Raw genomic sequence first — 14024 nt, forward strand, 5'->3', positions numbered from 1 at the left:
AAAGTTTTTATTGTGATGGTATGTAACTTTTCAAGTACATTAAACATTTTATGCTAATAGCTTTTCTTTGTAAACTAACACATTTAACAACATATATTTTGTAAAAGTATTAGGACTCATACATGGCTGAGGCATCTACTATTTTCCTGCATCCACCATCCTAACCAAATCCCTTTCAGACTGGTTAATGTTTGTTCACATTTCCCTCATTACATTCATTCATGTGTTTAGCGCCACCCTGAGGAGCTATAAAGTAATGCTGCTTGGAAATCTTTTTAGGACCTCTTGTTCATTAATTAATTTTATCATTATGTTGTCCCACCCGTACTCAAGATGTGGCGAGCAGGAACATGACATGGTGGTGATCTTCCATCACACTATTTGTGTTTAGCATGAAACAAACACCTCCACCTCTGGTTTTACCAGCCTCTGCTGTCCCGTCCATTCATATAACGGAGAAGTTGTTAGATGGCACTACAGCTTTGTTCGGGACCAAGTGGGAAAGTCATGTCTGTGAGATTGTCCATTTTGTCATCGAGAGACTGGACGTTAGCGAGAAGGATGCTGGGCAAAGGAGGACTGTGTACTCTCCTGCTGTGTTTCCATTAACTATGCTTTGGAGGAGCTCTTTTGTTCCCGTCCCCCTTGCGAAGTATATTAAGTTTCCAAGGCAGATCAGCAGGAAAATCATTGCAAAGTATGTGGGAAATTTGATTTCCAATTAGTAAAATTGTTCAGCTATCGTATGTGATTAATGCAGATGTTTTGTGTGCAAAAAGAGTGCAAAAGTAAATAAAAAAACTAAGTAAAACACAGTCTAAATGAAGTGTTGATGTCATGCAGCTTTTTACTGTATCAGCAGCTATATCAATTAGGATTCCTAACACCTCTTACACCTCTCACCCAGGGTTTCCTATTGTGCATACAAGATACTGATACTGGATACCCAAGCATCAATTTTATACTGAAAGCCCTCTTTTGTTGTTTTTCATCTTTGCATGTGATAAACAAATTTCCATCTCTAAACGTCTTTGCACTGTTTATTTCTCTTGACACTTTATTAGAGCTTTAGTCAGCTTCAGAGTCGATTATGGCCTTCTGTAGGCCCTAAGCAACTTTGTGAGGGGGGCCCTGTCATTGTGTTCATAAAAACATTCACTGTCTCTGCTTAAATGTAGGTAGAAACAAAATGTTAACATTTTAAATTATGAATCAAATAAAACCAAAATAGCTCCGGATACTGAACCTTCCTCAGCGCTGGAGCACGATCACACGTGCCATCAAAGTACCGCCAGAGCAAAATGAGGCTCTGGGTTGAGGCTAGAAGATCTTGTGAATCTTGCCATATGAGTGCTGTTTTCATGCTATTAAAAACTGTGTGCAGTGTAGCTCCTCAGTTTAATCTCCACCTGACTTTTCACGTCCTTTCAAACTTGATGTTGATGCAAGTGTTTTAACGTCTATGCTCTTTGCCTCCAACGTGAGATTGTCCTGCTGTGATTTATTGTGCTGCGTTACGTCTTTTTTCCCACCGTTTCCGATACAAAAATGAGTGTGACATACTTTGCAAAAAGTGTTGGAATTGAAGATGTTGATTCGCAGTTAGAAAGAAATTAAACTCCTCCGTTGACCTGTTGTTAAATTTGCAGCTAGGTTATTTAGTTTTTTCGCCATAGCACCACCTGAGCTTTCTAATGCCATATAAAAAAATTGATGCTTGTTTCAACTTCCCCCGTTTACCTGCGCAGAAATCAACAGCGCAACAGAGTTGCAGGTTGCGGTCAAAAATGGGTTCAGATTTGTATGTGTCTATTGTGTGAGTAGGATGCGTTTCATACAAGATCTGGCAACTGGACAACCTTGGAATAATATGTGATTATTCATATAACGAGGTAGGGCCTTTTAAATTATGGGAGTTTTCCGGGAGAAATAACAAACCATTCAGCACATTATGGGGTGGTCTCTGGAATCTTCATGTCATGTCAAGTCTTGTTCATTTTGTTAAATTATCAACATATGTTGGTTTTAGGTTACATTTTATGTAAGTGTTGTTTCTCTCTTTAAGTATGATTAAGGTAAGTAATGTTAAGTTTTTTTTATTTGGACAATTTTGTTTATTATGTTGGCCTTTGGTAATAATTTAATGTTAGGAGCATACATCTCGACTTATTATGTTGGCCTTGGGTCACGTGAAGTCATTGCTCTATTAACTTAATACAAATAAATCACAACAATTTTTTTGGTGTTATTCTTGTTTGGTCTGACTGACTGTAGGGTTTGGAAGTCGCTACCCTTTAAAAAATGTGTTGCTTCTTTCTTTACATGAAAACTGAATTAACCATTGGAATGCTGTTGTTACAGAGATATTTTTAGAGTCTGCCATACAGTAAAGACTCTGCAGAGGCAGAACTTCTGGATAAACCTGTTAAGTTACTTACTGTATGCTCCACAAACACACAATAATGAAAGAACAGAAGGTGGATCTCAGTTTTTTGTTTATTTCACAAGCCTTTAATGAAAAAACACTATCACAATTAGTGCATATCACATGGTATATATCTGAGAAGTCAGAAAGCACATTCTTTATAAACCTTAAAGTTAATTTTTAAAGGAGACATATCATGAAAATCTGACTTTTTCCATGTTTAAGTGGTATAATTGGGTCCCCAGTGCTTCTATCAACCTAGAAAGTGTGACAAAGAAGAACCTAGTAATCAAAAAATGAAACAAACGCACTCCGTCTGAGGTGCAAGTCAAAAAGAATACATCCAAATATATAGCACAAAATATTGACTGCACACTCACTTGCAAAATAATTTTATTATAACCAACGTTTCGGCAAATAGCCTTCGTCAAGGTATGTGTTCGCTCAGGGTAAGACGAGCTTAAATACAGCCATACACAGGTGCATACAATTATTCTTAATTTGAAACAATCAGTTAATCAAGCTAAAAACTACAGGATCTATTACAAAGACATGATAAGTGTAAATACAAGAAAAACAACAATATGCAAACATCACCAAACATGAAATACAAAGCACACTCATAAAAAACAGCTCAGATCAAAATCAACATTTAGACCATAAGGAACAAGAGTTCTTAATGTATGTATCCAATATGCTTCAGGTCTAAGTAGAATACAGTCAAGATCACCACCTCTCCTCGGTAAATTGCAACTCATTCAATTCCTACATATCGTAGGGAGGCAATAGAGTGGCTAAATTCAATAAAATGAGCAGCCAAGGGATAATTCATATTTCTACATCGGATTGTACTACGATTCTCTGAAACACGTGTTTTCAATTCACGTGATGTTTTGCCAACGTAAGATTTACCGCAAGGACATGTTATGAGGTAGATAACTCTGCTTTTGTTTTACAACTTATAATCCCTTTAATAGGAATCGGTGTCCCAATATGCGGATGTTTAAACGAAGTACAACGGTAAGTGTAGCTACATTGACTACATGAGCCACATCGACAGTTACCTTCAGGAATTGGTGTTAATGTCGTTTGTGTTGTGACAGGTGGGGGAGACAGATATGATCTCACCAGATGATCTTTCAAATTACGTCCGCGCTTGAACACCGTGAGAGGCGGATCCTGAAAAGATTCAAGACTTCTATCAGTTTTTAAAATGTGCCAATGTTTGTTAATTATTTTCTTAATTTGTTCCGATTTTTTAGAATAGTTTTGTAGTAAAAACCACAGAAAATCTGTTTAGATGTTTTTCTTTCTTTTTTAACAAATCAAGTCGAGATCGTCCCTCAATTTTTCCTTGGCTATTTGAATTTGCTTCTTAGTATAACCTCTACAGTGAAAAGATTCTTTTAAAACATTAAAATTCCTATTAAGATCATCTAGTTTGCTGCAAATTCTTTTTATCCGACACATTTGGCTATAAGGTAGACTGTTCTTTAAGGGTAAAGAATGATAGGAATCAGCTCTCAATAAAGTGTTACGAGCTGTAGGTTTTCTGTAAAGATCTGTGTACAGATAGTTGCCTTCTTTGATTGTCCACAAATCCAGAAAACTAACCTTATTTGCATCAAACTCCATAGTAAATGTCAAAAACTTTGAACAGCCATTTAGATATTGAAAAAAGGAATGGAGTTGTGTAACATCACCCTTAAAGAGACAGAAACAATCATCCAAATATCTCTTCCAAATCAATATATTGGTAGAAAACACATGATTGGAGTAAACAAATTTCTCCTCAAAAAGAGCCATATAAAGATTCGCAAAAGAGGGTGCCAATGTACTACCCATTGCCACGCCTCTCTTTTGAATATAAAAATCATTCTGAAATATAAAATAATTATAGGAAAGTACAATTTCCGATAGTGTCTTAATACATTCATTAGAAGGAATTAAATCAGTACGCTCAGATAGAAAGTGGACCATAGCCTCAACACCCTCTTTGTGTGGAATACATGTATATAAAGACTGAACATCAAATGAGACCAGTAAAATGTCCTCGGGTATTGGATTAATGGAATCTATGAAAGACAACATATGCATTGTATCCTTCAAAAAAGAGGGCATTTTGTTACAGAATGGTCTTAAAAAGAAATCCACAAATGTAGAAATTTAGGATGTTAATGAACCAATACCTGATACAATTGGACATCCAGGTGGTTATTCTAGACGTTTATGGATTTTAGGTAAGGTGTAGAATGAAGAGATAATGGGATTTTCTATATTAAGAAAAGGGATTAGACTAGTCCTAGACTAAAATAAATGTAAGAGCTGTCCAAACAGAAAACAACTTGCACTGACATATCTTAATATACATAAGTACCCTTTGTTTTGCCTCAAAATGCACACAAGTAATGCTTTTAGTAAGGCATGTTTGTTAAAACTAGTTTTATTTCCTAATTAAACTAATGCCTAGTCCTGGCTTAAGCTAATCCTTGCCCGGGAAACCACCACTTTATGTTTGAGCCTGTATCAGACGAAAATACAGATTTTGGGGAACAACTAATTGTTAGGACATTGTTAATCGACGTTTTCGAGTGGTTTGTGGGTTTTTTTCCAGTATGGATCTACAAAACTTAACTGTAATGTCAATAGTAGAACTTTAGCCTAAATGCTAGCATGTAGCATTAATTAGCATGTAGCGCTAACTCATCAGTCACAACTTTGTTTTTAACATTTTAACAACTTTGTAATTAATTTAATGTGTAATTTAGAGTTGGGAGAGTACATCTCGACTTGGGTCACCTTAAAGTCATTGCTGTACATCTTGACTGTGACATAACAGTCTGTGCTATGTTGAGATTTGTCTGTTTTCCAGCAGTCCTTTGCGTACACACGGTTTACATAAAAATGAGGAAAAACGTGTTTGAGGCACACAATATGTCGTTACCATGTACAAGGCTCTTATTATTCATCTATGCCTAGGAAAATATTTGTTATGCTATGGCACCTTTGAAGCAGTTAACAAATTATATATCTGTCACATTATGATGGGGTGGTGATAGCAAAGTGGATAAGACACTCGCCTTTGGTGTGAGAGAACCGGGTTCGAATCCACTGTGAGACACCATTGTGTCCCTGAGCAAAACACTTAACGCATAGTTGCTCTATTGGTGTGCGACCTCTGACATATCCAGCAATTGTAAGTCGCTTTGGATAAAAGCGTCAGCTAAATGAATAAGTAAGTAAGATCTGTCTAGTTTGCAGCATTAATTGTTATTACACACATCATAACTGTAATAACAATGTAAGCTTTGTACTTTGTACTTGTAAAATTAAATTTTTTGTTTTGCGACAGACAACTCAGAACAACTGGTTCAGAAATACAGCTGGGAGCCCCAAGGAAATCTAAAGGGTCTCATGGGATCCTCTAATGGTTTTAATTGAGTGTTCCAAGTCTATAGACCCAAACCTTAAGTCTCTTCTACATTCTGATGCGGTGTTATGGCTTAATCATGTTGCTGTACAGTAACTAGACCGTTCTACCTGTACGTGGTTGTGGCTAGAGTGAAACTGACTGCCAGACCAAATAAAAATACTCATCCTCACTTATCTATGATCTTCTGGAATATGGTTTAGTTTATATTGCTGTTCTACCAAACAGCCTGCACTGAATGATTGCTAAAAGTGAGTTGTTAATTCTGACACAGAGAGACTTTATAACGAACCAAAAATCCAGGATACAGAGGTTCATTGAAAGTTGTGTTGACTGTGTGAAGGTGTGTGAGTGTTTGTTTATCAGAGACACTGTAGAAGGACAGAGTACCTGCTGACCAGTCCAGATAAACTCCTACTCTGTTAGAATGAGGTGAAGGTGAAGGTATGTTCCGGATTTTATTATTGTGCCAGATGTCAAATCCATTGACATTGCAGAAGAGACTCCATGACTTTTCATCAAGCCCAAACAAACTGTTACTCCCTTCTTTTCTGCTGGTGTCTTTATATGTCACTGCTATACGAGTCCACTCATCCCAATTAACCTCCCAGTAACAGCGTCCAGTCAGACTCTCTCTACACAGAACCTGAGGAACACCTTCAAATCTCTCTTGATGTTTAGGTTTCAACTGCTTCTCTTTCGCATAAGTGACCGTTTTATAATCATCAGACAGAAGAAGACGACTGTTTGCTGTGTTTGGATCCAGTGTGAGATCACAGGCATCTGAAAACAATATCAGAGCATCAGAAACTCTATAAGACATTAAAACATTAAATGACAAGATGGGTATTTTACACTTAAAGCCCTGTTTTCAGATTGTTTATGATGAAATAGAACGGTTTTAAATGAAATTTGGACATATGATGCTGTCCCGAAAATGTTCTGCTTCTGTGGTATCACCCCCCCCCCCCCACCCTACAATGGCTGCATAGGTGCACTAGAACAATCCTTCCTAAAATGCATTAAACTTTCGTTTACAAAGACGTGAAACTCACGAGTGGTCAGGGGTTTTCACTGATATGCTCACACAAAAATCGCTGCAAAAGATGCTTTCCAACAGGTTTTATCGTAGTTTTTTCCAACTCCATTGACTTGTATTAGATGTGCTGTGAGGTACGTTATTACTCCACCGCCAGAAACGGATATGGAGTTGTTTGTATTCTTGCAATTAACGAAGGTGGATTATCGCCACCAACTTGGCTGGAGTGTCTAGTCTATTATTCAATCTTTCAACAGAAGAATGTACGGGTGTGAGTGTTTGGAAAAATAGGTCCACAAGTTTACAACGAATTGTAAAACACCTGTTGGAAAGCATCTTTTGCAGCGATTTTTGTGTGAGTATATCAGTGAACACCCCTGACCACTCGGTAAGTTTAATGCATTTTAGGAAGGATTGTTCCAGTGCACCTATGCAGCCATTGTAGAGGTGGGGGGTGATACAACAGAAACAGAAAATTCTCGGGCCAGCATCATATGTCCAAATTTTAGTCAAAACCGTTCTATTTCATTATAAACAATCTGAAAACAGGGATTTTAAGTGTAAAATACCGAACTTGTCCTTTAAACTGACTAAATATACATATGTGATAGTAAGAGCCTACATTTTCGTAGTCCTGGTTTAATCCTGCAAGGTTCACCATGTTCCAAACTAAAAACCAAAGTCACACATTAGGAAAGTTATTGACAGTTGCAATATAAAATGTCTGTTCAAACTGGTCTGTTTTGGTCTTTAAAACGTGACAGAAATTTAGAAATTAATAATAAACATATAATTTGCAAAAAGCTCATAAACAAAATGTACACATGTAACCCCAAACGAGGTCCACCTCAGTGAATAACACCCCATAAAATTAAGCTAGGTAGATCAGCCTTCCTTATGATCTATAGTTTTGATGTCCTAAAGTGACAAGCAACAGGAAACATGAACTAATAGGCTCTTGTAGAAACTCATCTGCATCTTCACGAGCCAGTGAGTTTAGGCATTTATCATCAAAACCTTGTGACTGTGACATGCCCCGAGAATGGGACCCAAGGTGAGAACCAGGGTCTGTCCACAAAGAAATGGTTCAAAGTTTTTAACATGTATCCCTTACCACAGGTAAAAGCAATACCCATTTAACCCAGAAATATAAGACATAAAGAAGTGTTTATCTGCCTTTTCAATCAAAGATGCCACATCGCCTCGGCAGACTTAGTCTGGAACCGTGAGGCACGATAATATTGTCTGACTCGTCAAACAATGATGCAACAGCAACCGGTTGGGGCAGGAGGAGTCAAGATGCAGACTCCCACACCGCCTCAGCGGGCATGGGCTTTAAGTCATAAAGCATGCATACATTACTCACAATGCTCAAAAGCAGATCCCTTGTAAACTGAAGAGCTCTGGATGCTGCTAGTAAAGGCAGAGATGAGGCAGAACCTGTCTCAAACCTCTTTGCGGTATCTATTTGAGACCTCGCCGACTGCAACCTCCATGCTGTCTTGGCAGCATCTGGGCTTAAGCTGCGGGTAATGCACAGCCGCTCGCACTCCTCCTCGGATAGCAGGAGCAGAGCAACCTCACACATGCACACAATCAGCCCTCTCAAGAGCTAAGTGTGCATTCTTAAAATGTTTGTATCCCCACCCATGTAACATTCACAGAGTCCACCTCCTTAAAGGAGGACAGATGTGAAGCATGGTTCCTGTTCTAGACGGAAGAAGCCCTGTTGCAGGCTTGCAAATCCAAAGACAAGTTGCTGTAACCACGGGAGAGGGTAGAAAGGGTGAGATCCCTTCTCAAAGAGTGACAAGTAACTGCGCAAGCTCCTATCTCAAACCTCTGGAACAACCTACACATAACGCGCTTGCTTAAGGCACATAAGCTAAAGATGGCTTTGACAGACGCTCTTTTATAGCTTCCTGGGTCCTACATCATCCCAACTATGATTCCACAAGGTGACGTAGCCTGAGTGCTTCGAAAGTTAACAAAAAATATGTGTAGCTTTATAACAATACTGCAGTAAGTAAACATACATGCTTGCACATATTTTATACATGCTTGCACATATATTTTATACTTTTATTCAGTAAAGTTCGTATATGACATAGTTTGTTTAAGTGTCTCATTGCAAATATTTAAGTTTTTTTGATTGTGTTCAGCTTACTTTAGTTTCTTGAGTTTACACTTGGGATCATTAAGTCTCTGAGAGAGCATCTGACGTCCTGAGTGTTGTGGGTGATTGTAGCTCAGATCCAGCTCTATCAGTTGTGATGATGGGTTTGAACTCAGAGCTGAAGCCAAATAACAACAACCTTCATCTGTCACCATACAACCTGACAATCTACAGAGAGAAACATCAACATGTCAGTTCATACTCTTTAGTTATAAATCAGTTAATCAGTATAAAGAGATAAATACCTCAGTGTTTCTAGTTTACAGTCAGGACTCTTAAGATTATCAGAGATGAGCTTCACTCCTGAATCTTTCAGGTCGTTGTTACTTAGGTCCAGATCTCTCAGAAGACAAGATGAGGATTGTAGACATGAAGATAAAGTTTCACAACACTCAGCAGTCAGATTACAGTCAGCAAGTCTGAAAGAAAAACAAAATATATACATTATAAAATATACAGTTATAATAGTTTTACCTGACATTATTTTAAAGTGCCAGACAGATTGAAAATTACATGTACTGCAGTGTGTCACATAGCTGTCCATCAATGTAAACAATGTGCAAAGTAGATAAACCAAAAAGTGCACAAGAAATAAAGTTATCGGCTTCTAAAGTAGGGAGTCGACTCTGAACCGCGTTTTTGAGTCTTTCGAGTTTCGATATTATTTTGCAAATCTCTCGCCTGTTGTCTACGTATGAAGGCAATACTTTGCATAATCTCTGCCTACAGTCTTGTCCACGAGAAACAAAAACACTGACCTGCCCACAGACACTTCCGCCAATTAGTATGTTAACATCATGTCGAGAAGACACTGTGTTTTGAGTTGTAAGGCAAGTTTGTGTTGTTTTACTACCAAAGGATGAAGATGTGAAGTAGAGCCCTGCACGGGCCTGAAATCTAGGCCCTGACCCGGCCCTGGCTCAAGACGCTTAAGCCCTAGCCCGGCCCTTGTCCGACAGCTTATAAGCCTAGAAAAAGCCCAAGGTCTGGCCCACGTATCACCTGTGACGTTAAAATTGGCCCGAAACCCGACCCGAGGGGTGTAAAAATATCAGGCCCTGTCGGGCTTGGGCTGAAATGCAGGGCTCTAATGTGAACAATCGGTGGTTAAAATTACATTTTCAAGGTGGGTTTTCAAACACTAAATGTCTTTTTAGCACTAGGTCAATGCATGTTGCACTTGTTGGACTGTGCAGAGACTGTGTCAGTTGACCAATCAGAGCAAAATAGGCTCTCTCAATAGCTTTGCACGAATCATTTGGGGATTTCTAAGAAATGGGCTTAATATTAAATGTACTGTATATTTTGAGAAAATGTTTTTTTTTTGCCTTGCATGCATTAAAACCTGTGTTTGGGGAGTCCTCAACAATATTAGGAAGCTAAGAAATTTGACCTGACTGGCACTTTAAATACCATCACAAATTATAATAAATTTAGAAAGAGATAATCTAATCTAAAAGTCTAATGCATTAACTGAGTACTGACATGACTGTTGTGCAGTTGCTGACAGCTGGTATGAGTCTTCTTCTCCCCTCCTGTGTTGTGTTGTATTTCCTCAGATTAAATTCATCTAGCACCTTCTCTGACATCTGAAGCATGTAGGCTATTGCTGAACAGTGAGCAGCAGAGAGTTTCTTCTCTGATTGTTTGTCTGATCTCACAAACTCCTCAATCTCGCGGTACAAAGTCTGATCATTCACTTCAAGAAGACACAGAAACAGATTGATAGATCTGTCAATTGAGAGATGATCATGTTTAATTTTATCCTTAATGTACTGTGTGACTTCCCTGATGGTATCTAAACTGTTCTTTGTGTGTGTCAGTAGATCCGGTAAGAGTCTCTGATTGGACTCCAGTGAGATGCCCAGTAGGAATCGCAGGAAAAGATCCAGATGTCCTGTTTTACTCCGAAGAGCTTTATCTACGGCACCTTTAAGCAAGTCCTGTACTGAGGCAAAATGTTTCAGAGTCTCCATTGTTGTACTCATGTGATAGTGAAACACATAAAGAGCTGCCAGAAACTCCTGAAAGCTGAGATGTATGAAGCAGTAGATTTTCCTCTGATGTATCCCAGATTCCTCCCTAAAGATCTCAGTACAGATCCCAGAATACACTGAGGCATCAATGATGTCTATGCCACACTCTCTCAGCTCTTCCTCATAAAACATCACATTACCCTTCATCAGCTGTTTGAAAGCCAGTTCAGACAGTTTGACAATCACTTCTCTGTTTGACTGCAGGAGTTTTTTTGGATCTCTCTCATCATACTTCTCATTCTTCATATTCATCTGAATCAGCAGGAAGTGGATATACATTTCAGTCAGAGTTTTGGGAATTTCTGTTGTGTGATCTTGTTTCAGGATGTTTTGAAGTACCGTGGATGATATCCAACAGAAGACTGGTATGTGACACATGATGTGGAGACTTCTTGATCTTTTAATGTGTGAGATGATTCTGCTGGCTTGATGTTCATCACTGATTCTCTTCCTGAAATATTCCTCCTTCTGAGCGTCATCGAATCCCTGGATTTCTGTCAGACGGTTGATGTATTGAGATGGGATCTGATTGACTGCTGCTGGTCTGGAGGTGATCCAGATGAGAGCAGAGGGAAGCAGATCTCCTTTCATGAGGTTTGATATTAACACAGGCAATGATGAAGTCTCAGTCACCTCAGAAACTTTCTCACCGTCTGAAAACGTCAGTGTCATTCTGCTTTCATCCAGACCATCAAAGATGAACACAACTTTACACTCATCATAAACCCTTGAGTCCAGATCTTGAAGTTCAGGATGAAAGTCAAGCAGAAGTTTATGAAGACTGTACTGATTATATTGAATCAAGTTTAGCTCTCGAAACGGAAGCACAAACATAAAATCTACATCCTGATTGGCTGTTCCCTCGGCCCAATCCAGAATGAACTTGTGCACAGACACGGTTTTTCCAATTCCAGCGATGCCTTTAGTAAGAACGCTCTTGATTTTGTTTTTTCTTCTTCTATTCTCTGTTTTATGTCCTGGTTCAGGTAAGGGTATAAAGATGTCATTGCAGTAGATTGTTGTGTCTTGTAAGTGTTGTGTTCTGGTGTTTTTCTCCATGTGTAAAACCTCATGTTCTTCATTCACTCCTTCACTCTCTCCCTCTATGATGTACAGTTGTGTGTAAATCCTCTTCAGGAGGGTTTGATTCTCTTGTTGTTTGATTCCCTCAAATAAACTCTCAACCTTGTTTTTCATCATGGTTTTGTGTTGGTCTTTGACTCTCTGCAGAACATCATCTACTGGTTTATGAGAATTCTGATGTAGGTCTTCAGATTCATTCTGCAAGTTTGGTTTTGTGTAGAGCTGCCTGGGGTCAGAAGTGACTGCTTCATTGCTGAAATAAGGGGGATGATGAAGGGAGTCTTCACTTTTCATAGACACACAGCTAGGTTCTGTATAAGCTGAGTTGGTTTTACTTTTAAGACTCATTTTTGAGGTGTTGGTCTCCCTTCTCCTTATATTCATAAGGTTTTTAAAGGCAGTTTTGCTATTTTTTCCATCTGTAGAAAAAGGCAGCTACAGTATTAGACTTACACATATGCTATACAGAAACTTCCTATAACTCAACAGGTAGCCTGCAGAACAATGGTAACAACACCAAAGGCATGGGTTTAAATCTGCATAAGAGCTGATAAATATGTACACATAATTGCACAGAGAGTTGCTTCGGATTAAAGCAACAGTCATGTAAACATGTTAAAATAAGAAATTAACCTCATTCTTGAACACAGACACTAGTCCTCAGACTAGTGTCTGTGTTCACAGTTGATCTAATAAATTTAAAGGGTTAGTTTGGTATTTTTAAGGTGGAAAACCCCAAAGTTCTGGAAAATCTGGAAAAGCAGATGAATGTTATCAGTACTGTTGTATATCCCCCAGAATAATTCATAAAGTGGTGTTTTCCACAAAAATGTGTCCTAATTTTTTCTAAATTTCTATAAAATTTCTATATTTTTTTACATTTCTCTGTATATACTTTACAAAAACATCACCATGATGTCACCAGAGTGGTTTTGAATCAAAACATTGTATACTGCATCATTCAAATGTAATATGAAAACATTGTTTTAGGTGGAAACTTAAGTCACGTTACAAAAGCATAATTAAGAGAATAATTCTAAATCTAATAAAAACATATTGCTTTAAACTGCAAAATAAATGTTTTATTTAACTTATAGTTTTTAATCAACTTTATAATAAGCTTTATAATGTAAGTGTACGTACCGTGAGACATGATCATGCTGCTGAATGTCACTTTGTCTGAATTTTATTTTTAGTGTAACCTGTTAGACCTGTTTGCCTGTTTCTGAGAAAAAACATGTTTATTTCCTTGTTTATTCTTGTCAGAGATACTCCCCAAATTTTACAGGCAACACACCTCCAGTATTTACCTTTAGATACTGCCGAAGTCTGATTGGTGGTTTAATGATGCTGCTGAAATTCTAATTAAGCAATAGTTTCTATATACTGTATGGCTTTATGATTGTGGCTCGTCATGTCAAAATATATGTTTGCCGCGTTATGTGAACCTATGTGCATAATGTGTCCTGTCGAAATAGGTGTGTGCTGCAGAGGAGTTGAAAGGGTTTATGATAAAAGAGACACTCGAGTGTGTCTTGGGAGTATCACGTGAACACATATTTAGAATTTCTGCCTTCTTGGAAGAGAAGTCACGGCAGCCCACTGATATATTTATATATATGAGGAGCTCAGTTGCAAAAGCCACTAACCACCACCTCCATCAAAAATTATGATACTGACCGAACGTTATCTGCATGTATTTTATGTTCATCAAGTACCTTTGCTTTAATTACACCTAATCCCGCAGTTGCGTCATCAAGACATACCACTTTATAAGAATCTGCTTAACACCACGTTGTTTTTTGGCAGAATGTTGAATTTTGTCATTCCTGCAA

At 38.2% G+C, this 14024-nt stretch overlaps 1 protein-coding gene across 2 annotated transcripts; it reads right to left on the reverse strand.

Moving 5' to 3' along the window:
• Positions 1 to 2477: 2477 nt before the first annotated feature.
• LOC135767196 (protein NLRC3-like) lies at positions 2478 to 13363 on the reverse strand. Of its 2 annotated transcripts, XM_065276846.1 has the most exons (7): positions 13333 to 13363; positions 10556 to 12608; positions 9316 to 9489; positions 9062 to 9238; positions 7517 to 7563; positions 6246 to 6638; positions 2478 to 3604 (listed from the first exon to the last, which is right to left on the reverse strand). In XM_065276846.1, exons 1-7 carry the CDS (start codon positions 13346 to 13348, stop codon positions 3570 to 3572), a joined length of 2895 nt encoding a protein of 964 aa, XP_065132918.1. In that variant the 5' UTR covers positions 13349 to 13363; the 3' UTR covers positions 2478 to 3569. The 2 variants fall into 2 exon arrangements, with proteins under 2 accessions (XP_065132918.1, XP_065132917.1); XM_065276845.1 differs by having other exon boundaries at positions 2478 to 6638.
• Between the last annotated feature and the right edge of the window lie 661 nt (positions 13364 to 14024).

The sequence above is a fragment of the Paramisgurnus dabryanus genome, chromosome 6 (genome assembly GCF_030506205.2).
Source record: "Paramisgurnus dabryanus chromosome 6, PD_genome_1.1, whole genome shotgun sequence".
Classification (NCBI taxonomy): domain Eukaryota; kingdom Metazoa; phylum Chordata; class Actinopteri; order Cypriniformes; family Cobitidae; genus Paramisgurnus; species Paramisgurnus dabryanus.